The 25,211-nt window shown below is 36.2% G+C and overlaps 1 protein-coding gene across 1 annotated transcript in view; it reads right to left on the bottom strand.

Moving 5' to 3' along the window:
- Positions 1 to 24,967, bottom strand: part of LOC126757491 (uncharacterized) — a 184,154-nt gene extending 159,187 nt beyond the window's left edge. Inside the window, exons 1-9 of the mRNA XM_050471434.1 lie at positions 24,150 to 24,967; positions 8,821 to 9,941; positions 6,478 to 6,695; positions 5,230 to 5,375; positions 4,690 to 5,128; positions 2,206 to 2,343; positions 1,574 to 1,720; positions 1,255 to 1,383; positions 3 to 16 (exon numbers count right to left, since the gene is read on the bottom strand). Of these exons, the coding sequence (XP_050327391.1) occupies positions 3 to 16; positions 1,255 to 1,383; positions 1,574 to 1,720; positions 2,206 to 2,343; positions 4,690 to 5,128; positions 5,230 to 5,375; positions 6,478 to 6,695; positions 8,821 to 9,740 (2,151 nt within the window). The 5' untranslated portion in view covers positions 9,741 to 9,941; positions 24,150 to 24,967. The remainder of the gene's footprint in view (positions 1 to 2; positions 17 to 1,254; positions 1,384 to 1,573; positions 1,721 to 2,205; positions 2,344 to 4,689; positions 5,129 to 5,229; positions 5,376 to 6,477; positions 6,696 to 8,820; positions 9,942 to 24,149) is intronic.
- Positions 24,968 to 25,211: the final 244 nt, after the last annotated feature.

Genomic DNA, 25,211 nt, shown 5'->3' with positions numbered 1-25,211 from the left:
GCAATCATTGGCGAAACTGTAAATGGAAAGTGTGTAGAAAGCAAAGATGGAATTTATATTTTAGTTAAATAGATTCATGCACAGCACGTATTTATGTATATGTATGTATATAAACAGGAAAATGAAAAATATTCGTTGAAATTTATGGCAAAAAATGAAACGCTTGGAAAATATGGAATTTTTTTAAACGGTTTTACTTTTTCCATAGATTGCATTTTTCGCACCGTTATTTATGCTTTTTACTAGTAATTTATTTTATATTTGAATTTTACATGAATAGGTGTTAGTGTGGTCATTTAATTGCTACAATTTACTATTTTTTATCTAATCAAATTTGACCCGGACTTAAAAACAAAAAACATTTTCAGGCATTGTACAAATCTTAATTGTCGACTTCTAAATAGGCTGCTGAACAAGCATGCCAATGCTTAATTGAAATTTTCATACACTTGCTATAAACCTCAGCGGGCTTATAAACATTTGGAGCGCCATTCGCTTGATTTTTGAACAGTTTCGATGCCGTATTCATAAACCCACGTCTCGCCTCTAGTAGTAATGTGTTTGATGAATGTAGGGTCCTCAGTTACGTTGTCAAGCATCCCTTTTCCGACCTATACCCGATGTTGTTTTTCCAAAGATTCTGGTATTTGGATATAATTGACACATTTCATGCCCAAAACATTCATCAAAATGTGTTAAGCGATCAATAAGCGATGTAGAGATCTGGATTACCGGAACAAATTCAATCAGATGGTCTATACCACCAATAATTAACTTAATTGCTGTTAATTCCAAATGAAGCAAGAAACCCCTATAGAGAATTCCTGATGTATTGTGAGTCCCAATCATTGATTAAAAAAACTATGAATTTACGGTAATAAATAACTTTCTTTGCTAAGCGACACACCCTAATTTGTACTTCGCAAGGTTTACTACACAAATAGTGTTGTATTTTTTACAACCAACGCTATAAGTGAATGTTAAATATGTCTATTAAGCTTTTTAGCTTTTAATGCGCTCATTTAGGGAACTTTAACTTATTAACTTGAATTAATTAACATAAAATTTTAAATGCGAATTGGTTGCCATTAATATGGTTCATAAAAACTTCATTTAAACTTCAATTATCGCGCATTAAAAATATATCCGCTTTTTTTGAATCAACTAAAATATACTGCTAATTAACTGTTCATAAAAGTTAAAATTTCCATAAGTTCTCACTAGAATTTGCTTACCACCCAAAACTCTACTTACAGTGAACCTGAATGAGGAAGGTGGCATTCGCGACTGGCACCAGACCGTTATCTGCATAGCACGTGTAGGCAGCCATTTGATGTCGAGTAATGTTCGTGAATTTCAAGTAAGGCCCGCTAACCGACGACACTGAAATGGACAACGATGAAATACTTGGCATTAAAGCACTATCTCTATAATACTGGGATGGGTATACTATATATAGAATAAGTACATGTAATGCGGTTAACTGTTGACCAGCGGCAATTTCGCGTAAATCGCCAATTAAAATAGGCTTTTCTACGATAATGAAAGCGTTTATAAACTCGATTATACTTACTTTCGATGCCGTTAATGTTAATTGTGCGTCCGTCATCGCGTCGCCACTCAACATGCGGCATCGGATTGCCGCTGGCGGCGCAGCTCAGATTCAAAGTCTTGCCCTCCTCGACGATTACAAAGCGTTCTATGTGCGGCGTATTCAAGTCTGCAATGGCAAGATGAATTTCTAATATAATATCAAATGGACTTCTTTGATAATTAAGTAGCTTAAGAGCTATTGTGCACTTGTTTACCGCAAATATTGAGGCGATTAATTAATTGACACAAAATGTGTTATATATGTATACAAAATTATATAGCAGCCTACTTAATATGTCAACGATCGCAATGTTGCGATTGCAAAGTGACGTCTTAAAGGACAACATAATTGTTATGACTGACTTTGTGAGCGTTGTGTGTGTGTGAAAGACAAAGAATCGATTACGCTTTGAAATAATTAGTAATCATTGAATGTAAGTATAATCAGCTACTTATTACTTGCAAATGAATAATTGTGTGTAATTTGTAATTGGATCGGCAGGAAGTTTTTTCGATAAGAGGTTACTGGTGTACCTATACATATATAGAAGCTTCGCAAACTCACAAGCTGTACCAAGAGTTCGATAATAAGAATAATGTACAAATACTTACCCGCAATTGATGGTGGAATGAGTAAGTCATTGGAGAAACTGCCATTTAATAACTGTACTTTCCAAGCGTTAATTCCTGGTATTCCTGGCGTTCCATCCTTTCCGGATTTTCCTGGCCGACCACGGGGTCCAGCAATACCTGCGGATTTAAATAAATATTTATTTTTTTATTAAAAAGAAATGCTGAAAATGCAGTAAATTTATTTGATTTTCAAAACATAAGACGATTAGATTAAGTTTGGTTAAGTCGTAGGGTTGAACCTTTTGATGGATTTTACTTGGACAGCTGTGAGCGTTTGTCTTTAGTGATATAAAATCTTTTAAAAATGGATCACCAGTTTCATATAGATCGACGAAGCGTTTCTAGCTTTCCACAAAGGTGTACAAGGTTTGTCCGGAATGTAATAGGACAGAGTCGATTTGAAAACATTTAATGAAGCAATCGTTACAATTCTTTAAAAACTTTCAAAATTCTCTTCTGCGTCGATGCAGCGCTTCCGGCGCGGTTTACAAGCTTTGTAGGCGTCACTGAAGGCATTCTCAGGAATAGCCATAAGAGCCGAGGTGCGTGCTACTTGGATCCCCTCTGTCGTCTCAAAAGAAAAGGAAGATTGCCTCTTTGTCTCGGGATCATACTCAAAGTTACGTTATTACGTTATTCAAAAATTGGGGATCACTTTCAATGAGAACTTTTGGGACCATCATGCTCAAGTACTCCGTCACAAAGTCATGAACCACAGCTTTAGATTAATTTAACATCTGGGCAATTAAATGAATACTTAGGACGGTCTGAGTTCAAAACTTGTCGAAGTCGCAGGTCTCCCAGCACGGTCTGTATCAGCGACATCTTCCCGGCCCTCCAAAAATGCCTGGCGCCACCGAAACACACCACTTATTGCTAAAGCAACATCTGGGCAAGCCTGCTTGATCCTATCAAACGTCTCTGTCATAGATATACCGAGTTTCACACACAATTTAATCGCGTACCTCTGCTCTATCGAACTCTGCATTTTCGTCTTGCACCACTCACAAAAGCACGTCGCGAGAAAATTTTTGTCCTGACTCTCCAGTTGGTCGGAGACAATTGACCAGCCACTCGTTTGTTAGCCAGGAACGTCCTCTACCGAACTCAGTCAGTGCGCGCATGCTCCGAAATACAAACGCGGTGGAAGAAAATCGGTCCTATTATTATAGTTTCTGAACAAACCCTGTACATACCGAAATATTTAATCGCAGTCTGGAAAAACTGGACAATAGAGGAGAAAGTGACAAGAACATACCACCTCATCTACTCCATACAGCTTGGGCAAAAATAACACCAGTCATTGCGGCAAGATTGATTTAAGACAAAGTAGTTCAGAGCACCTCTTACGGTTCAGAACACAAAGCCCAAGGTGTTTAACTGGATTTAATCCTTTAATATTGCTACAAATTGAATTGTATGAAGAATGAGAATTCAATATTAGGTAAACATTTTCAGCACTGTTTCCCTGATGAATAAGTCATTTCCGTATAACATTTTTCATAAAAAAACCACCTTGTTAAGCACTTCAAAATTCAAATAAGAATAGATGAACAGCGTCTGTAAACCTTTAATTTAAATTACAATTTCCATTCACTCTCCACCTATTTCTTTACGGTAACATATTTTTAGTAGCCATTAACACTTCTTCGGATTGGAAAGAAACTTTCGGCCACGTTCTCAAAACTTTTACTGCAACAAATCAGAGCCGCAAACGAAAGAAACGAGGAAATTGCTAAACAAGGAACAAATAAATGCAAACACAAACACAAACTGCTCACAAAAGCAAATAAAGGGGATAAACAAAAGGCACTAGTAAGGAGCAATAAACGAACTCACTATATACCAAGCACATAAGTGTACAACAAGGACAAAGAAACAAAAACTTACATATATTGCAGAATATGCAAGGCGACGGAAATAAATTAGGGCAAAGTAAGAAAAATAGAACAGAGGAAGTGCCTTAAATCGCACCTTAAGAAAGTAGCTACTTCAAATACTGGAGGACTCTAAATCTATGCAACACCCGGCAATAATTCTAAACAAATAACCGAAAAAGTAATTTTAGTTAGAACCAAAGTCGAGTACCAGTGCGAGTGAGGCATTTGGCCTGCCAATACCTTATTATTCGTTTGTATGGAAATGTGTAAATACTCGACGAAAGTTCGGCGCAAGTTGCAAAATCATGAGATGGACTCACCTCGTTGGCGTACTTGTGAAATGGTAACAGATTTTGTTGTTTTAGCTGTGACTGAATCAGAATGATAAGCAAAGCAAATGGAAATCGTAAGTGCAGATGAAAGCTCGAAATGAAAACTCGGCAATTCGAAAGAAAGTTTCAGCGAATACAGATTTATGTATGTACTTTAGAAGTCTTATCATTTCAGAAGGAATTGTATTACAAATATTCAAACTCAAACTTTTAACTACAATTAAAAACTCCTTGCCAACCTTTTTACATACCTTTCAATCCTCTCTCTCCTTGTGGTCCCTGAGCTCCCTTCGGTCCGGGTGCACCATCTTTGCCGTCCTTGCCATTTAGACCATCTCGTCCATCCAAGCCGGGTAGGCCATCTTTGCCAGGTATGCCGTCGGCACCAGCACGTCCAGGTACACCATCTAAACCAGGCTCACCTGGCACACCATCACGTCCGTCGAGACCAGCACGACCGGGTATGCCAATATCACCTTTAGGTCCACGCGGCCCGATCGGGCCATTAGCACCATCGACTCCCCTCGGCCCTGGTAGACCAACATCACCGCGATTGCCCTTCGGTCCAGGAATTCCGGGCAATCCTGGTGGTCCTGTTGTACCTTTGGGACCTACTGGACCCGGAGGACCTTGAGGCGCAGGCGGACAATACTCTTGGGTGCCCTTGCAGAAACCAGTTATGATTTTTTCCTAACGAATGTTAAATTTACAAAATTATTTTCCTGCTATGAGTCAAAATTATCTCTGTATTTAAAAAAAAACTAAACATTCACCTTTTAACTGTTACTTACCGGCACTCGGCAGTAGGTATTTAAGTAAATCCACTCGTCACCGCCGGGCGCAGCTCCTTTCAGTCCTGTACGTTTGCGTATTTCCTTATCCTGCTCTTCCAGCACTTTGCGGTGATCCGGGTTGAAAAATTCGATGAAGGGATCAGCTAAAGAAATAAAATCAAACCAATAAGTGAGTTCAATGAGACTGCAAAGCAAGTAAGCGTGTTGCAACAGCATTCAGTGGTACCGAAAGCAAAAAGTTGTAAATGGAAAAGCACAGACATCAAACCACACTCACGGCAGCGAAGGAGCCGAACTGCCAAAGTGTATGTGTTAAAGCACCGGATGGACAAGAAATCAGAGAAATGAAGCTACAAAACAGAGCTCAGCAATAAATTTGCGAACTGAAAATCAGCTCCAGTCTGATGATATTGAATATTTTAAGCACTCATTGACACAGTATTATTGCTGAGCGGATGATTTCGATGCCAAGAAGATTAATGAGTTTCCCCTTCAGAAAATCACAGTCATTCAGTTCAACTATTTATTGGCGATGGAAATATATTCAGTTTGCTTTACGGGTACGCAAAGTTGAGTAAAGTTGAACTGATAAGGAGTCTTTACAGTAAATTTCATACCTACACACGTGCTGATTAAGCAATGAAGTCAAAAAAATATTATGGATCATGTTTCTGTAAATATACTACTATATTATTATATTATATTATAATAATTTTTTTTAAATCCTGAAGGAATTGTACAACAATGCGTATACGTAACTTGTATGAGAATAAAAGAAAGCTTACTGTTAACTGTATACTTCAAACATATACCTTAGATTATTTCTTACCGACATCATAAATTAACACATGCATAAGCTGAAGAAGCCACGTGCCAAACGCTTGCAGAGGTTTCGAGCTCAGAGCAAGGATTTTGCAGTAGGACAGTTTATAAAATTTCAAATTAAATTGGAGCATTTGACCTTAGATATATGCATTTAATATGAATAATAAATGTATATTTTAGACCTTATTACATATTCTTCATAGAAAGTAAAAACAAACAGTAGCACACAAAAAATTTTGTTAAGTAAATAACACTCCATCCAGAAAAATAACCATAAACAAAAGGCAAAGGTAGAGCAAGAGTGAAATAAAATAAATAAATAACATTTTTCATTTGCCTAGCGCATCGTTATCAACACTTTGATTCCTCTGGGCGCCTAACGACCCCAGCAAAATCTTTCGCAACGCTTTCAGAACTTACATTGCATAGCAGCCGGCGACGATGTAATATCACGACGTGCTCTTCTTGCCACACGACTCGCACTGCCCTGCACCGCCGCGGTTTCTGCGGCATTCGCGGTTGTTGGGGTGTCTGCAACGTGTCTGACAGGTCCAACATATTTGCGCTCATTTCTCACCAGCGTTCCATCGTCAGCCAGCATCGTTGCTGTCTTTTCTTCTGCCGTCGCTCGAATCGTGCTGCAAAGGGAAATGATAAAAAGGTTAAATAAAACAAAATTATATCGAAACATTTAAAGCGTTTTTTTGGAAGTTGAAGTAGTTCAGTAAAAGCCACTACTCTGAATGGCATGAAAAATTATGAGCATGAGAAAATGGCATTTTCTTTTTTTTTCCAATACAAATAAGTGCTTTGGAAACCTGCAGCGAAATTAATTGAAATTTCGAAATTCCAAATTGTTCTAAAATTTTAATTATTCCAGACAACGTAAATGTAATGAAAATTCAGTATATGATTTGGATACGCTCAACCTTAATTTCATCCAAAACGTATTTACAATCCAATTTTATATTGATTTTCAATTTTCTTGTCATTTACTTGCTTCTCTATCATAGACAGTTTATCCTAAGCCTTGACCTATACTTGAGAATTATTTTCTAATCCCTCTATCATCTAATTTAAGCACTTTATTTAACTTCCTTCATAAGCTGCATTCTGGAAATTACTTGCTCTTTCAAATACCATTCCAGCAGTTGCTTCAGATTCGAAGTATTCAATTTAAAATTCCAACTAATTTATTCAAAAACATTTGCTGCCATAAATATTCAATTTAATGCAAATCAGCGTTTGCTGCTGGCGAGACTTCGCCCATCGCCGCTAGTAATAACGTCGGTATCAATGTTGAAGTTAGAGAAGCGCGTGACTGCTTTAGCTGTATGTGGCAAGCTGTAAGCTGCGTGTAAAGCAAATATTGCGTCATTCATTTGTCATAAAATGTGGGTGAGCGGTTTGGCCTTGAACTTGGCATATTCCAAGACTATTGACTATTTTTAGCTATACATATGGGGTCGTCTCTAACTCTCAGATTGGAACGGGGTTGTGACCAGGGCACCAACACCTTTTCATATTGGAATACGCCTGAACAAAATTTACAAATCGTTAAACTTAATTAAGAAAAACACGATCTGCAAAGAACGGCCTACTGAGCGTACTATTCGCAACAACATCACCCATCTTGAGGACCAGCATTTATTATTGGATAATATTCGACCGTATATACATACATACATATACTTTTTCTGGCTCAATGGGTATGTAAACAAGCAAAACTGCCGCATGAGGGGCGATGAGCTACCTGAAGAGATTCAGGAGGCCATATCATCCATAAAACAAAAACCGTTTGGTGTGCTTGTATTTTTTTCTTTAAAAAAGTAGGAAACCTCGAAGTAGATCACCCTTTATATAAAAAACCATGCCTGGATCATTAGAACTGCATACCATATATGTATACCATAAGACTGCAAATAATATTTGAGCAACATTTTTTCATTTCACTGATTAATTCATAAACTTAGATATGAAACAAAAATTCAAAAATCCTATAGTTTTTAACGGGTTTTTCCATAAGAGCGCTGCACAAACGGTTTGGGATATCAATGAAATTGTTTATTGCTGTGAAAGTACATTTGATGCCATTATGTGTGGAACTCCATTTGTTGCAATGAAATGAAAAAACAACTTTTGGAAAAAAGCATTTAAAGATAAATTAGAAACAGTGGAGATAAAGATTACTTCTACTTATACAAGTATGGTTTGATTTTTATTAGAAATATGCAAAAAATAAATAAATTTTTTATAAGTACAGACAGACACTAGTAGCTTGCAAACAAAAACTCCAGCCGAAATTGCTTTTCTGATAGCTATTTTTGCTATAGTTATCTTACTATCCAAGAACTGACGTCACACTAGGGAGCTAAAAGCCTCCAAGGAAATGTTTTGTAACTTTTTATAGCACACGAAACAAAGCAGACTTCCTCGTCAGTCAGTCCTTTTACCAGCATTACTTTCTCATTTGCCACCCACAATATTGATAGGTTTTTAATAAGCCATTAGCAGTCCCAACGGACAACCAACGTCACCATTGATGCAGCACCTGCCACGGGTAAAAATCAAATTAGTCACGCTCAAATATCTCCCATGAACTGACCGGCAGATACATGAAACACCACAGCTGGTGCCCGCTGGTGCCTGCCCTAAGTAGGCAATTGTTGAGTGTGGCAAATGCAATTAATCATCGCCTGAAGAATGAACTCACCAGGGCAACGATGGGCGTTAAATTCAGTGGTGTTCCAGTTCACTACTTACCGTTGCTGGTAGCTATGGATCGGCTCAGCTGAACCAAACACGACATTGTGGCCGCTTGTTGGCTGCTCCTTTCGTTTGCTCTCCCGCTGGTCCAGTACTTGCGACACTATGCCGCGCAGCACATGCTCCGATGCCAGCAATTCTCGTTGAAATTGCTCCCGGAATACAGCCAAATTTAAATGCGCATCTGTCGGCGTCATCGCCATCGGCATTTTGCTATTGATTCTCGCGCTTTTGTTGCTGGCGACGGAGTGCACATGCGAGTAGAAGAGTACTGACAGAGTGGCCACGGCCAGAGCGAGGGTACCTAGGCACATATACACCGCATACAATGACGTAGGTGACGTCGCATTTGGCATTGAAGGCGTGGGCGGGTTAAACTTGGGTGTGAACGTAGACGCGGCCGTCGATGCAGAGCTCCATAAACTTTTATTCGCAGAATCGCATTCACAGCGACAGCCATAGTGGGACGTTGAAAACGCAGAGGCCTTCGAATGTTTCTGACGGCATTCACCATTTGAAAGCGCGTGTTGGCATTTTTTACATTTCGCCGTCGATTGCGATTCCTCTGCCACTGACTTTGTTGCAATTTTGGTTTTCGCAGCGGCTGTTATGGTCGTGCTGTCGACTACAAAATCGAGCAACATATCATCAATGAGATTGGCCGTCGAACTGGACGTCGAGCTAGCCGCCGATGCTGTTGCATCAACTGACGGTTGTGTTGTGGGTATTGTCGTCTCTGCTTTCATCTCTGCCTCCGCCTGTGTTCCACCTTCCGGCATTGTTAGACCGCCACCGTGTATAGTATCTGCCCCGTCGTCAGCAACTTTGGTAACAACAGCTGCCGCCGCGCGCTTTTTGTTCTCCTTTTTGCGCCTTTTGGACGCCTGCCCATTCATTTGATTTATTGCCAGAAACATTTTCGCGAACTAAATTCCTTTTCCAGTTTCGATACAATTCGTTCAATTTTTATTGTAATGTTTATGTTGTTGTTTTATGGCTTGGCTTGGCTTTAGAAGGTGTATTGTTGCCGCAGTTTAACTTTGTGGCACTTTTTCAGTCTCGTTTTGATTTGCTTTTGTGAAGCGATCGGTGAAAGAAGTTTTGCAACGGTAAATAAACTGAAAATAATTAGAATTATTTTTAGTAAAAATATCTGAAATTCATTTCAAATTACTTTATTGGCATGCATTATACAATTACATAGCTACTTAAACTAATTAAATTTATTTAGAAAAATAAAAATTATAATATTATTTGTAATATTCATCAACCATGAAATGTCTATATAATTTAAGGGGTTATATTTAGTTGCAATCCTGTCGAAACACGTTTTTGGGAGTTTTTTTTTAACACACACAACACGTCAGTGCTTTTCCAGGATTGTTCATGTGAAAAATTTTAAGGATCCCCGAAAAATAATGTCTGGCGATGAGAAAAAAATGTTTGCTTTAAATTATCTCAATTTCAAAAGTATTTATTAATACATACTTAACACGAATGATGGAAACAATAGTCAAAATTTTGATTTTCTCAAAGTTTTTCCCAAAAAAAGTTATTTTTGATGCAAAACTTAAAATAAAAGTCGAAACCATTATAAAGAATCGTATTCGTTCTATCATTACCTGGCAAATGTATGTAACTAGGAAGATCGTGTGAAAACCAGAGACTGTAAAAGTTATGAGAAAATTTCATAAATCTAATTTATTTCTCACAGAATAATATTAGGTAATCGAAAAAGTCTTTTCGAATTTTGTCAATAGATGTCGTTGCAGTCGTATATCTTCAGTACTACCTATCACATTGTGTCATATCATGTACATAGTGGTGGAAAGATGAGATAGTGTTCATTTAACCAGAAAAAATAAATAAATTCGAGGAAGTTGAAAAAAATTTCAACTGGTCAAAAATTAGTGAAAACAATGAAGAAATTATATATTTTGAAATTTTTGCATAAAAAGGAAAGAATGCCACGAAAGCCCTCAATAAAATTTGTGAAGCTCGCTTCCGTTCTGGAAATTTCGATGTGCACCTCGCTCTGGTCAACCTATCGTTAAAAAAGTCAATGAAATATATAGCGTGGTGAAGCTCAACACATGGTCGCAAAGTCAGCATTGACACCTCGAAATGTTGTGCTGAGTGTTTGGTGGGATTGGAAAGGAATCATCCATTATGAGCAGCTCCAGCCTGGTCCAACGATTGATTCTACATTTTACTGTCAACAACTGATGAGATTGAAGCAAGCAATCTAGGAAAACGTCTAGAACTTATCAACAGAAAGGGTTTCGTCTTCCATCAGGACAACGCTAGACCACACACATCTTTGATGACTCGGCAAAAACTGGGAGAGCTGGTCTGGGAAGTTTTGATGCATCCATAATATGGACTTGACCTTGCACCATCGGACTACTATTTGTTTCGGTTAGTGCAGAACTCCCTTAATGGAGTAAAGTTGGATTCAAGAGAAGCCTGTGAAAATTACTTGTCGCAGTTTTTCGCCGAGAAACCAGGAAAATTTTACACTGATGAAATAATGTCTCTTACGGAAAAATAGCAAAAAGTGGTCGATCAAAATGGTGCATACTTGGTTCATTAAAGTTCATTATAAATATAAAAAAAAGTTAAAGTTTGATTAGAATACGAAAAGACTTTTTCGACTACCCAATAATAGTTATGCGGTGAGTTTTAAATAACTCTTTCGCAATACTTCTTCTCCCTTGCGATTCGAAAGTAATAACGTGAGAGCATAATTTGTCGATGCCAAAAAAAAGTTTACTCTCCAACCCCTATTGCATAAGAATTATTTAAAACTCACCGCATAACTATTATTTTGTGAGGAAAACATAAAAATCACAATTCGAAAGTTTTAGACTGTCATCATCATATAAATCCGAACTCTCCTTCATAATGATTTTTTAATCAAAAAGTATGAAATAACTGTTATTTTCTGTCCTTGCTGTATCTAGTTTATCAGTTTAGCATTTTTATAGAAATTTTCCTCACTAACGCTGAAAACACCGTTTCGAAAAAACTTTAAACGTGTTTTTGGAGCCGATTACACAAATTTAAAAAATACGAATTTATTTGCCGGATCAATTAAACATTTTTTTAATACATATATTTGATATTTGTTATCCGCAAAAATTTAAATTCTGAATAACTTAAAACCATTTAAATGAAACTTTTCAATGTTAAGTAAAGATTTAGAACCGTAGAGACTTCATTCTATCTTTCTAAATCAAAGAGTACAACACCCGATCGATTAGAATCTTGATTACACCAACTTATTAAAAATATAACCACATAGTAGAAGTTTAAAAATCATCGCTGTTGCCTGCCGCTGTCAGCTTTTGAAAAAAAAACGAACGGAAATTATTACCCTTACTACTTGCAACTACAAGTAAGCAGCAACATAGACAACCCACACTACCAAAAATACTTGTAAAGGTGCCAACGAGAGACAAAACAGCTAACAGAGCAAGCTAATGTGTTCATGTAACTTAATTTTTCTGTTGCCAGCATAAACATTGTAAAAGTGAGTTGAAGACCACTGACCTAGTCCCTCGAATTTCTCAAAAACCGGCTCATTTATTGGCAGCACCGATAACGAACCACTATAGAATATAGCTGCCATACAAACTGAACGATCAAATTCAAGTCGCTGTACATAATTTTTTTTTTTAAAGAATACCTCAGCTTTATATGAAAATTCACTTGCCGTTTGCGCTTTTAAACCACTGGCATTTGCATGCCATGCCTGCAAAGGGCTTCACACTTCCGCAAGAGCTGTTCCTTTGGCATTCTTAGCCGAGCGAATCAAATGCGTCACATATCTACCCCAACTCACTCTCACCGGTAGCTATGAATATACTGAGGTCTGCTGGGTCGTTGTAGCTTGCAATTGCTGGCAACTCGCTTAAGTTCAATAGCACAGACCACGCTGTTTCGAACGCTCACGGTGATGGAATTGAAAGGCGAAAGTGCCAGGGTGTCACCAAGCAAATCGATGTCAATGAGAACTTGATCAACTGGAAATGAACTACTCAGACGAGCATTTGTGGTGTGTTAGCATATTTTCGGATTGGTGCTTTCACTTACCACATTTCTAAGTTAACATGGACTGTAAGGCATAACGTTAAGCATTATGTAACCACACGACTTAGATGACAGTGAATAAAGAAAATATTGTTAAACACTCTTGGAATATTATTTTGGCGTAAGGTTAACTAAAGCCTATGTTATACTTAGAGAGATCAGATATTGAATTGAATACAGTATGTACCTGTATACCAAACAAACCAACAATCTCATTTCCGAAATTTTTTCGAAATGCTCCATGCTCATAAAATATTAACCTGAAACCCAAGTAAGTAGGACTTTAGTAATGATGCAAAGCAGAAATTCTCATCCATATCAACTTCCACCATTTTGCTCTTCCGCATTTTCAGAAGCTTTTTAATGTAATAAACTCAAAATATTATGAAGGACGTGCCATTTGGCCATCGTTCCCAACTGTTATTGCTTAATTAAAGCAAACAAAATTGTATTTTCCTTTATTTATACAACAATAAAAAAGCCGTAGAGAAGAGAATTTCCGCATAAAATAAACGCCAACAAGATTTTCGAATTTTGAATACTGCGGTCTCGCAGGCGTTTGTGCAATTCCTGCGAGGTGGTCCTGCGGAGTAGCCAATACCATAATTCAGCAGTCATAACTCACAAAAAATATTTCCCTAACCTTCTTCTCGCATTATTACCGTGTTGTGCATAACAATGCGGTTTGCCAACGATTCATTATTATGATCTTTGATATAAAATATTTCTTTACACCACTGGTTATGGCGGTTTCCTCTTCGCACGAAGTTCTCATCATCCGCTGTTGAATGAATGATGCGACTTTAGGAAATTAAATATGAATACCATACTATGTATAGGTATGATATTTCAGTTCACAGTCAACTTCAAAAGCGATGGTACGCAGAACTTCAATGCAAATCATGTACGGCATTCGTTGTCTTATATTATTTTTGAATAATATTACTATGTACTTCTATACAAGCATATACCAAAATTTTGGAGGCTGCACTGCGGATACTTTGAAATATCTATCAAAATAAATTTTAATTCTAGCTTTTTAATTTTATATTCCTCTATACTGTACTTGCTTGTGCACATTCAAATAATATAAATTAAAAGCAATTTGCTCCTTAAAATGCCAAGAAATATACAGAACCAAATGACGTACAATTTCTCAATATTCGAAATTTCTCACATTTATCAGCCTCGCAGGAAACGCTGACGCAAACGCCAATGTTTAAGTGTGATGATAATCGGATAAATCATTTGATTGATTATTAAGATTTTTTATTGATGACACCGACCGAATAGAAGCTGAAGACGCGGATACGACTAAAATCCCACAACCAGACAACCTCAATGACAAAGCGGTAGTTTCACCACAGAGCTTGCCGGCCAGCCAAAGGACAGGCAGGAAAGTGGAAAACCGCTGATACAGCTCATTTGCACAAGGAATTCATTTGCGAAAGCGAATATTTGTGGAGAAACAAGGACATGCCTGATTTCACGCACAGTGTGATAATCAAAATAAATTTGGTTAACAAAACAATCGAAATCAAATTTTTTGCATTTGAAAGCTTGCATGGGTTTAGGGGTTTCAAAAAATCGATTTTTTTTTATTGTTTTATTAAATTCTACAACATCTCTAGAATATTGTCCTAAGTTTTCAAGTTGATTGGAGTATCAGTTTTGAAGATACAGCCTGCAAACTTGTGAGCTCGAGGCTAACTAAGCTAAGTCCGCCGTCTTTAAACGGGTTTTTCTCGAAACTGTGTTTTTGAAGTCAGTTGGTAAGATATCTCGAGAACAACTCAACCGGTATTCATGAAATTTTACACAGGCCTTTGAGATACCATTTTTGAAATTTTCATTTTATTGTACAAATGTCTGCCAAAAATCCTATTTTCAGTTTGTTTTTCCTTCGCTCAAGTTCTAAGTTAAGATTTTAACTCAAACACGTATTTTTTCACTTTAGATGATCCTAGGGAGTTATCCTGCCAACACCGGCGCATATTTTTTCCAAGGGGTCACGGGAAATGGCGTCTCAATGGCCGAGTTAAAATATTTTTTTCTTAAATTTCCAGATTTTTTTGTTAATAGTGTATGTTTATAACAATAAAAATGCTGTTTTTTACCCGAGATAAGCTATCCCCTTAATAATTCTCTAGATTGTGAAGGTTTTAGACGGGTAAGTCCAGAGGCAGAGATCTGGAAAGCCATAGTTACTAACAGCTTCATAAAAAATTACTCTTTATTTCAAACTATGCTTAATCCTAAGTTTGGCTGAATAAAGTTAAATGAAAGAGTGCAAAAACAGAAGAGGACTTATGATGTAATATCTTATTTATTTAATTTCTCAGGTTCTATTTAATACTTTAAGAAGTATTAACTACGAAGTAACACTACCAAACGCCAAAAAAATGGTCATACGCCCTATAAAAATGTATACTTATGCATTTGCATGGCGAGATGAATCGATTTAGTCATGTCCGTCGGAATATATGTTGTTCTTTCCTCAAGATGCTATTCATTTGCCAGAATCGTCAAGTCCTAGTATACCTGTAGAAAACGTTTTCATTTGATAGATAGATAGATATCTTTACAAAATTTGGCACAGCTTGTTATCCAAGGTATGGCTACAATCTCCAAAGCAAGTACACAGGACTTATATAAGACTTCATTAAAATTCTTTGAAAAACAATTAATTATTTTTAAGATTAAGTTTTTTATAATCATAAAAACAGAAACACATTCATTGTACGCAAAATTGAATTGAATTTAAGCCTCGCACAGTGTCTCTTCAAACAGCGCGTGGCGCATAAATGAATGTTAATTTTTAAATTCTTTCAATTTATTTGCACTTCGACACATAATTTGCGCTTTTCCCTCGCATTAATGCCTCCTACTTCTGATTAATTTCAGTGGCTGCTGTTTGGCGTATATCCGCTGACTCATGGAGGAGTAGAGGGATTTTAATATATTCACCAATTACACCTATCTTTGGTAAAGTGAGAAAACCGCGTTTACGTAGTATTTTCCTCCCTCACATTTCCTCCACAATTTCGCCTATACAGTTATTCACTTTTCAATTTTAATTACTGTACTGTAAATCGCATCCTCATTATCAGAAATTCAGCGCGGAATTTCGATTTCAATGTAATTTGTGGGCGTAACCGCTTTTATGGTGCGCTTGCCGAAGTGGCTCGTTTGAGTACGCGTAGCACACACCTGCAGCTTATGAACAAGTAATGTATTTATTGATAAATCATATATGTAGGTAATTGTGTTTTGATTCTGGTATTTTGTTCGCCTCATATTGTTTAAGTATTGAAGGTTATTTAATTAGCATAAACCATGAGTCATTACTTGAGATCCTTTTCGTTCATTTTTGGGCTGCAAGATGTTCTAAGTGTTTGGGGATTTGAGGGTTACTACAAAATCAGGCTCTCAATTTTAACTACTAATTAAAAAACTTGAAGTAGAGTCATGAATATAGTTTGGGTATATATTCGAGAAAAGATAATAATTATTCACCATCACTTGTTCTAAATTTCGCATCACCATACACCACACTTTGATATACCGGCTTGATATCAAGTGAAGTTACAAGTTTAAAAAACCAGCGGATATAAAAACGACTCTAAAAACTGTTAAATTTTGCTAATTTGATAGATTTCCTTATCTCTGAGCAAAAGAACAGAGGAAAGAAACTGTTTTCAAAAACGTGCTTTAGGCATACTATATTTAAAAGCAAGCCACTATCTTCCAGCAAAACTCTACTTAGTAAATTTTATTGGGTAATGTAAACGGAGCTATTAGACGATGTTCAAATATGATTTAATGCCTTATGTTGGGTAGTCGAAAAAGTCTTTTCGTATTTCTAATCAAACTTCAACTTATACCATTTTGGTCGACCACTTTTAGAAATTTTTTCGCTAGAAACATTATTCCATCAGTGTAAAACTTGTCTGGTTTCTCGGCGAAAAACTGTGACAAGTAATTTTCACAGGCTTCTCTTGAAGCCAACATTACTCCATTAAGGGGTTCTGCATTAACGGCTATATGGTGGATGCGTCAAAACTTCCCAGACAAGCTCTCCCAGTTTTTGCCGAGTCATCAAAGATCTTTGTGTTCTAGCGTTGTCTTGATGGAAAACGAAGCTCTTTCTCTTGATCAGTTCTATCCATTTTTTTCGATTGATTGCTTCAATCTCATCAGTTGTAGACAGTCAAACCCCACCAAATACTCAGCATAACCTTTCGAGGTGTCAATCCTGGCTTTGCGAACATTTGTTGAGCTTCATCACGCTTAGACCATGATCTTTTTCACACATTATTGTCGTATTTGATCCACTTTTCGTCTCCTGTTATCATTTGCTGCAGAAATGGTTTGATTTCATTTCTTTTCAGCAAAGAAATTTTCAGAGTTCATGTGGTACCCAAACATCGAGCATTTTTTGTAGCCAGCATTTTTTAAATGGTTCAAAACAATTTGGTGATGAATGTTAAGTTCCTTAGAGATGTCATGGCTGCTTATCCTGACCAATCTTTTCCATAATTTCATCAACTTTCTCAATGATAGGTCGGCCAAAGTGAAGTGCACATCTTTCACATCGAAATTTCCAGAACGGAAGCGAGCGAACCATTGTTGTGCTACACGAACTGATACAGCATCGTCTCGGTAAACTCCACCAATTTCATTAGTGGCTTGCGTGGCATTCTTCTCTTTTTTATACAAAAATTTTAAATTAAAGCGAATTTCTATATTATTGTATGTAACTTTTCTTCAACTTCCCCCGAATTGAATTTTAGATGAAGCTTAAAATCTCATCTTTCCAACACTATATGGTATGACACAAACATTGGAGATATACGACTGCAACAACATCTATTGACGAAATAGGAAAAGACTTTTTCGACAACCCAATATTAACAACCATTTTTTGGAATTTTAAGCGAACCAAGGTACAATTTAAAATTTAATCTTCTCGTATTCTCACTTTGGAGTTTTTTTTTCATTTTTCACAATAACCATACAATATTTCAATATAAGCAGAAGTTAATTTTTTAGACTTATTAACAAACTTCGTAAAAAGCACCTGCCACCGACAGCTTTTTCCACATGCATTAGCGCTTTAATACATCTTTATTCAAGTGTGAAAAATAGCTACACTTTGGTGACAAATTTTTGTCCCTTCGCGCATAAATAACAACAATGCGAAACAAAGTTTTCACAGTAAACAAACAGAAATGCCGAGTTTTTTCTCATTTCATGCCACCACAAAAACTTTTTCGATTATATTTATTTTATTGGGATTACGAACACAAGAAATTTTGGCAAATATTGAAAAATAAGAAAATCTCAGGCATATTAGTTTTTTCTTTTAAAAATATAGCAAATGTAGAAGCCAAAGGTAGAATTTTTAGCTGGATTGAAGGTATTCTTACTTCTTCTTACTAGAAAGACATAAACTTTTTATACCATAAAGGGGTATATGAAGTTTGTAACACCCAGAAGGAAATGTCAGGGACCCTATAAAATATATATATAAATGATCCATGTGACGAGTTGGTCTGTCCGTCGCTACATATGTGAACTAACATTAACTGTTAGTCCCATAGTTATTGAGATGTTGCTCTGATATTTTGCACACTTCTCTTTCGAGAAGCTACACATTTGTTGGAACCATTGACATATGTAGGACTACTTAGTATATAGCTGATATAAAAACTAAAGGAACAAAATCAAGTCCTTTTATGGAAAACTTTGTTATTTGACAAGATCTTCACGAAATTTGGCATTCTACTGTGAACAAAGAATAGTAAGACTTTCTGATTTAAATTTCGCACGAATTCGTCGAAACATTTTTTCTAGGTTGGTATGACTGTCAGTAACATTTGTGTGTGGAATCAAATTTCTGGTGACGAAACGTTCAAAATGTTGGAAAAGGTCTTCGGTGATAATCGTTTGTCGCGAGCAAGTGCTTTTGATTGGTCAAAATTATTCAAAAAGGGTCGAGAACACCTTGACGACAAACCAAGCCAAAATAAAAATGCTTGAAATCGACGATTAAGAGTCAGAGATCTTACGGCCGGCTTTAGAATATCGGAAGGTTCAGGAAAAACCATTTTGAAAGATCATTTGAGTCTACGAATATTGAAAGCACGATTGGTTCAAAAATCACACAATTTTTTTCAAAAAACAGCGTCGCTTTAACGTCTGTGAAACAATACTTTCCGGCATTCGGAATGTCATAACGTATTATTTCTGTCGGAGAGTCTTGTATCTATGCTTACGACTCGGAAACAGATGATCAATCGACCGAATATTGTGGCAAATGTGCGCCGAAGCCGAAAAAACCACACAAAAGTGAGTCAAAAATCAAGATTATGTTGACACTCCGAACTCCTTTTGAGCAACATTCGTTCAAACGGTCGATTGAAGAGCTTGTTTCCACTTAAGTATTTCAAATTGGCAGTACTTGGAAAACGTGGAGACTACTACAATATGTGCTGAGTTGTTAAAGTGTCAAGTCTAGTGTCACGTCTATATATCCTCAACCACAAATACAAACGAAGATAGTACTATTGAGAATTTGTAGACTCGATCGAAATTGAAAAAAAGAAAAAACGAAAAAAATTTGTTAATTCACTCAAAATATGACGAAAATTTTGGCCACCAGTGCTGTTAGTACATGCACACATAAGCAAAAAATATATTTATTAAAAATGTTTCCTGTTCCATCCCACGGTGCATCACAGTGCGTGAGCATTTCCCCGACTGTTTATGTTAATTTATGACACACAAGTGCACAGTTGTGAGTTAATCTTCAATAATTCATTTTTATTTGAGTGCTCTCAGTTCTCCAAAGCGTCCCGATTGCTGGCCTCCTACAAATAACCGTCATATTTTACAGCATTTTCTTTCTTCGAGAGGGTCTGTGAGCGGGCTGCTGCGCATGCAGAGTTTTCCAAAATATCTTTTATACACAAAAATATGTATAATTGAACGAACCGCATACACAGAAGCGCACATACAAACATAATTAACGACTTGGCTGACTGCTGCTGCTTGATACTTGATGCTTAAGCTCTTAGCGGGGGCGGTATTTCTGGTATAGCTTTGTTAGTGGTATCGTCATAATTTATTTCGCTTGGGCAATAAAATAATTTCACAAATTTTCTTTATTTAAAATTTATTCTTAATGAGTGCTTAAAATTGGGCTCACGCTACAATTTGCCAAATAAAATGATAAAACATTTGCGATTTAATTTAATGTTTGTTTTAATATTTATCATCATGCTAAAAATATTTCAACAGTAAATTAAGTTGAATAATTCGAAGTCGGCAATAAATTATTTTTTTCCCTTGTGTGGCTACAACATCTGAACGTCACTTGCGCCTAAATGAGTTCAATTCGATTTGTGTTAAGTAATAGCAACAACAAAGCGCAAGTAAACAACAAAAAGTTGCTAATTGTAATTGTGCACTACCTGCGTGATTTATAAGCACATCTTCACATCCACATAATCGTAATAGGCATAAATACATACGCACACACGTTCGCCAATTAGCTAATGTGAAGTGGATTGGCATACAAACACAGAATTTCAATTAGCACATGTGGCTTACATTTTCATACTCATTCACGTATATGTGTGAATATGTAGATATGTGAATGCATTTTCGTTCATTTAAATATTCGTGGTTTCTCAAAGATTTAATCGATTTTCGCACGTGTTGTCCATATGTAAATGGCAGCGGATTGTGATCGGGTTGATTGTAATAATCAACGCCATCAATCACAAAAGGAAGAAATCATATAATTTGGATGAAAGCTTTCAAAACAAATTTTATTTGTCATGCAAAGCATATGCTGATGACTTATTTATATAAAGGAGCTCTTTAAGTTAATTTAATTTTCACGTAAATTGATGTCAACAAAAGCGTTAAAGGCTTTCTGGTGGCACGTAAATGATTTGTTGTTCACTTTTTGAATCAAAGCAAATTCCATGCAATTTCTAGATATCTACAATAATGCACCGAGGAACCTCGTTAATGCAGGCAATTCATTTGAAGAAGAAATAGAAGCGTTCACAAACTAACGAATGTACATATACTTGTACATATGTATATCATGCCGCTTACATATGAGCTTAAGACATAAGCGAGTTTTTCCACCGATTTGTGGTATGTATACGTAGGTTGCCTTTTATATTTCGGGATTTGAAAACGCTCATGTTGTAATCAGAAATACTGTGTAGTTAATAGTAACTTAAAATATTCCTCTCGACCAAAAAATTGTAATCTGGGAAAAACTTGTTGTTTACACTATCTTAAAATAATCTTCTCTACCAAAAAATGGCATTGAAAGGAGAGCATTTTGGCGCGATTGCTATTTACAATCTTTGATGTGGATTAACTCGTGAAGAGTGCAGAGATGAACTTAATTCAATTTTTGAAAGATAAAGCTCCATTAAGGACCTGTTTTTCAAGGGTATGGTGAATTCAAGGGATATCGTAGATCCACTGATGTTGTGCTTAAAGTGATATTACGTCGTGATATCATGAGTTTTAGACAATAATGCTTATTATGTTATTAATGTGGGGAACCAGCTAGATTACATTTCAAAAATTTCATTGTGGAACTTTTTTTCCATTGGATCTCACACGAAAAAATGGCTCTTATCGATTGGAATATGGCAACGGTGCTTCACAACATGTCTATGGCAACGTGTTAAGTGATGAATAGTGAATTTATACGTATGAGCCCAAAAGTAAACAGCAGTCTACTGTATGGGTGTTCCAAAATGAATCGAATCCAACAAATGCTGTTCGCGTTCCAAGGAAAAGATTGCCTGTTTTTTGCAACAACTGAATTTATCGCAACCCCACTACTGGAACTATGAGTCATTCTTCGTATAGTCCTAACTGGGCACCGAATAACTTCTTTTTATTCCCGTTCGTTAAAAATAAACTAGAGGTGAACGAGTTTCGGCACTTAAAATGGCCGTCAACCAGACAAAAGTGCTTCGACAATTGGTTCAAACACATGCAAAAGTGAATAGATCTTAATGGAGAATATTTTGGAAAACAATAAATCGATTTTCGAGCATTAAAATTTTTTTGTTCTCGAATTCGGAAGCATAAAAGACAACCTACGTATATAGCAAACTTATCCGGCTTTAACATTTGTTCTTGAATTTTTTTTTGGTGCTATACCTTCCAAAAATAATAATTTTATCACTGCACGATATTCAATTTTTTCTGCTGTAAATAAATACTGTGACTGGCGACACTAAATGGCTTGTAAACTAATAATGAATTGACAAATTGAAAAGAAACTTCACATATGTACGTTCATATGAAGAGTAGTAGGTCAGTAGCAAAGCCCTTGCTTATCGAACGACAAAACTTATTGAACAACCTGGTATTTCATAAATTTGAGCACCATTATTTAACAAATTTTCATTTTATTTTGATATTTTACAATTCGAGCCCAAGCAAAGCCTTCATTTGATCAGTATATATTCTTCTGGATGTTAACATTTCTTTAAGAGAATGGCATAACTTCTGACTTTCATTTATTTTATTTCACAAAAAATAGTAGTAGAACCAAGTTACACCACAAAAAATTTTAAAGTAGTATTATTATGTTCAATTTGCTTAAGACGGTCGATAAATTGAGCACCTTTTCACTCTAATTATTCTCGTAATTCTTTCGAGTAGAGGCGACGAAATTTCACAATTTAAAGACCACTGCGATATGAAATAATTTTTTAACTAACTTTTCTTAAAAGCATGCCACTAAAGAGAAAAGCAATGCTGTAACCATTAGTATATTACATAAAATTTCACCAGAATTTTTATTTTTGTGAGATATATCAGCTTAAAAGTGACAAAAAAATTGTGTTTAAATAGCTGCCAAGTTGATGTTTATCTTTTGAAAAACACCATTTATTTTAAGGTAAAGCATTTTCGATATGGCTCAGTACATTTTCAAAGATCTAGCGACGAGTTATACGGGTATTCTCACTTCCGTTTCACTTAAGCATGATAGCGTTCCTGTAGATGAGTTATTTCAAAAAAAAAATAAAAAAAAATATAAAATATAATTTTTTTTTCAATATTTTAAATACATTGTGACAAAAAAGTACCCGGAAATTGTAAAAAAAACACAAGTCGAATATTTAATTATTCATCAATATTTATTTTGTCGTCTTCAAAGTAATCCCCACCAGATGTAAGACACTTATGCCAACGATTTTTCCAGTCCTCGAAACACTTTTCATATGCACTTTTTGGGATGGCCTTCAGCTCTTTCATCGAATTTTTGTTTTATCTCTTCAGTCCACCGAAAACGGGTACCACGAAGCGGCAATTTCACTTTGGCGAACAAAAAAAAAAAATACTCAACTTTATCGGGATGAGTCGAGTAAGAACGCGTTTCATACCCAAAATATTCACCAAAATCAATCGAACGGACTCACGAGAGATGTCGAGCTTTTCTTGTCAGCTCTCTAACAATTGCCTGATGATTTTCAAGCACCAAATCCTTCACTCTTATTAATATTTTCACTAGTTGAAGAGGTCGAAGGTCTTCAAGAACGAATCATGTCTTCATTGAATTCTCGAGTGTCTTTGAAAGTTTTGTAGCACTCGTCGACTTGCGTTTTTGATGAAACTAAATCACTGTCTTTTCCAACATTCGCAACGATTACGCACACGAAATTTGGTTAAAAATACAAAATGTGAGACACATTCTTTGTTCGATTTTTTTTATTCATTGGAAAAATCGCAACACACTTCTGAGGTATACCGACTTAAGTATTTCATTTTTTTTTTTGAAAAATCAGTTGCCCAAGGAATTTAATTACAAATTCCGGTTGCTTTTTTGTCTCAATGTGTTTCCATTGCTTTGGATGAATTTCTTTTTGTTATCAAAACTTTCAGTCAAACTTGACTCGCACGTATCCATTAGTTTTGAAAACGGTAGAAATATTTTATAACTCGATATAGTGGCCCAAACCTTTTAATACCCACGAATTTTCTCAATATTAATTTGCCTTAAACACATAAATACATAGTTAAATTACAATTTCTTTTCAGTGCACTTTTCGCACTTTTCTTCTGTACATTCACAGCACCCTGTATTATAGCCTATTTCATAATTTTCATACAAATCACTTAATATACACAAACAGAATTTAATTTTAGTTAAGCACGTTAGTAAATATTAATTCTATAATTACCTCACAGCTGTCAATTAATCCTATAAACAGCTTAGAAAATTTTATCACACAGGTTACACTTATTATTTAATTTATTTTATTATTATTTTTTTTTGTTTGCTGGCTTTATAAAAAATATACTACACTACTATTTATCACTATTACTCACTCACACTTCCTCTTTCTTAATTATTAATTTTGGTTTTATTAAATATTTTTTATATTTTCACATTAGTTGCATTTTTAGTATTTAATAAATATTTTGCAAATATTTCTGATATTCAAAATTCACTGCGCTCGAGCAATATTCGTTATTTACCACTTTCACACTATATTCCTTGCCTAAGAGCTTCTAAATTCTCGACACACAACTTATTTTTTTTCTTTATTTTGCCATTCCGTTTAACTTCACATTAAGTGTTCACGAACATATCCACGAGACTTGAACAGACACCACCCAGAGCTGCTCCAACACTACACTCGCGGTTGCTCTAGCACAACTGTGTGGCTAATTGTGGGTGCTGACACTTTTGTTGCCGTCAACTTGTCGGCAATTTCACCCGCGCAGAGCACAACCGACGACGTCGAATCGCCGCCAACGATGGCAGCTTCAGCGGAGGCACTAGTAACAGCACGAGTGGCGCTGGCAGTGGCGGTTGCTGTCAGTGCATCAACACTCTTGCCACGTGTTGCCGGGGCTGACTTATCGCTATGACAGCTGAGTAGAAATAACACCACCGACACTTCAATGAGATGCGAGGCACTGTCATAGACCGCACCGGCGAAACGTTCCAGGCTAATCCAACGCGGCACGCTCATGTACAAGCACATACTGAGTGTGCTAAGCTGTTGCACGGACCTATTAGCGCACTCGTAATATCGCTTTTGTTATTGTTGTTGTTGTTAGCTGTACGTTAAGTGGCAAGCGCATGGCGTATTAGTTAGGCACACATGCATATTCGTAACTTAAAATATATTATTATGATTGATTTTTAAAACAACGCAATATTTTCTTAATGTGTGTGTGTATCTGCAATCACAATTATAGCAAAGTGGGGGCATAAATTCACGACGCACGTCATG

This window comes from Bactrocera neohumeralis, chromosome 4 (assembly GCF_024586455.1).
Source record: "Bactrocera neohumeralis isolate Rockhampton chromosome 4, APGP_CSIRO_Bneo_wtdbg2-racon-allhic-juicebox.fasta_v2, whole genome shotgun sequence".
NCBI lineage: Eukaryota > Metazoa > Arthropoda > Insecta > Diptera > Tephritidae > Bactrocera > Bactrocera neohumeralis.
Note: the sequence above shows the minus strand (reverse complement) of the source record. Positions and strands in the feature narration are given on the sequence as shown.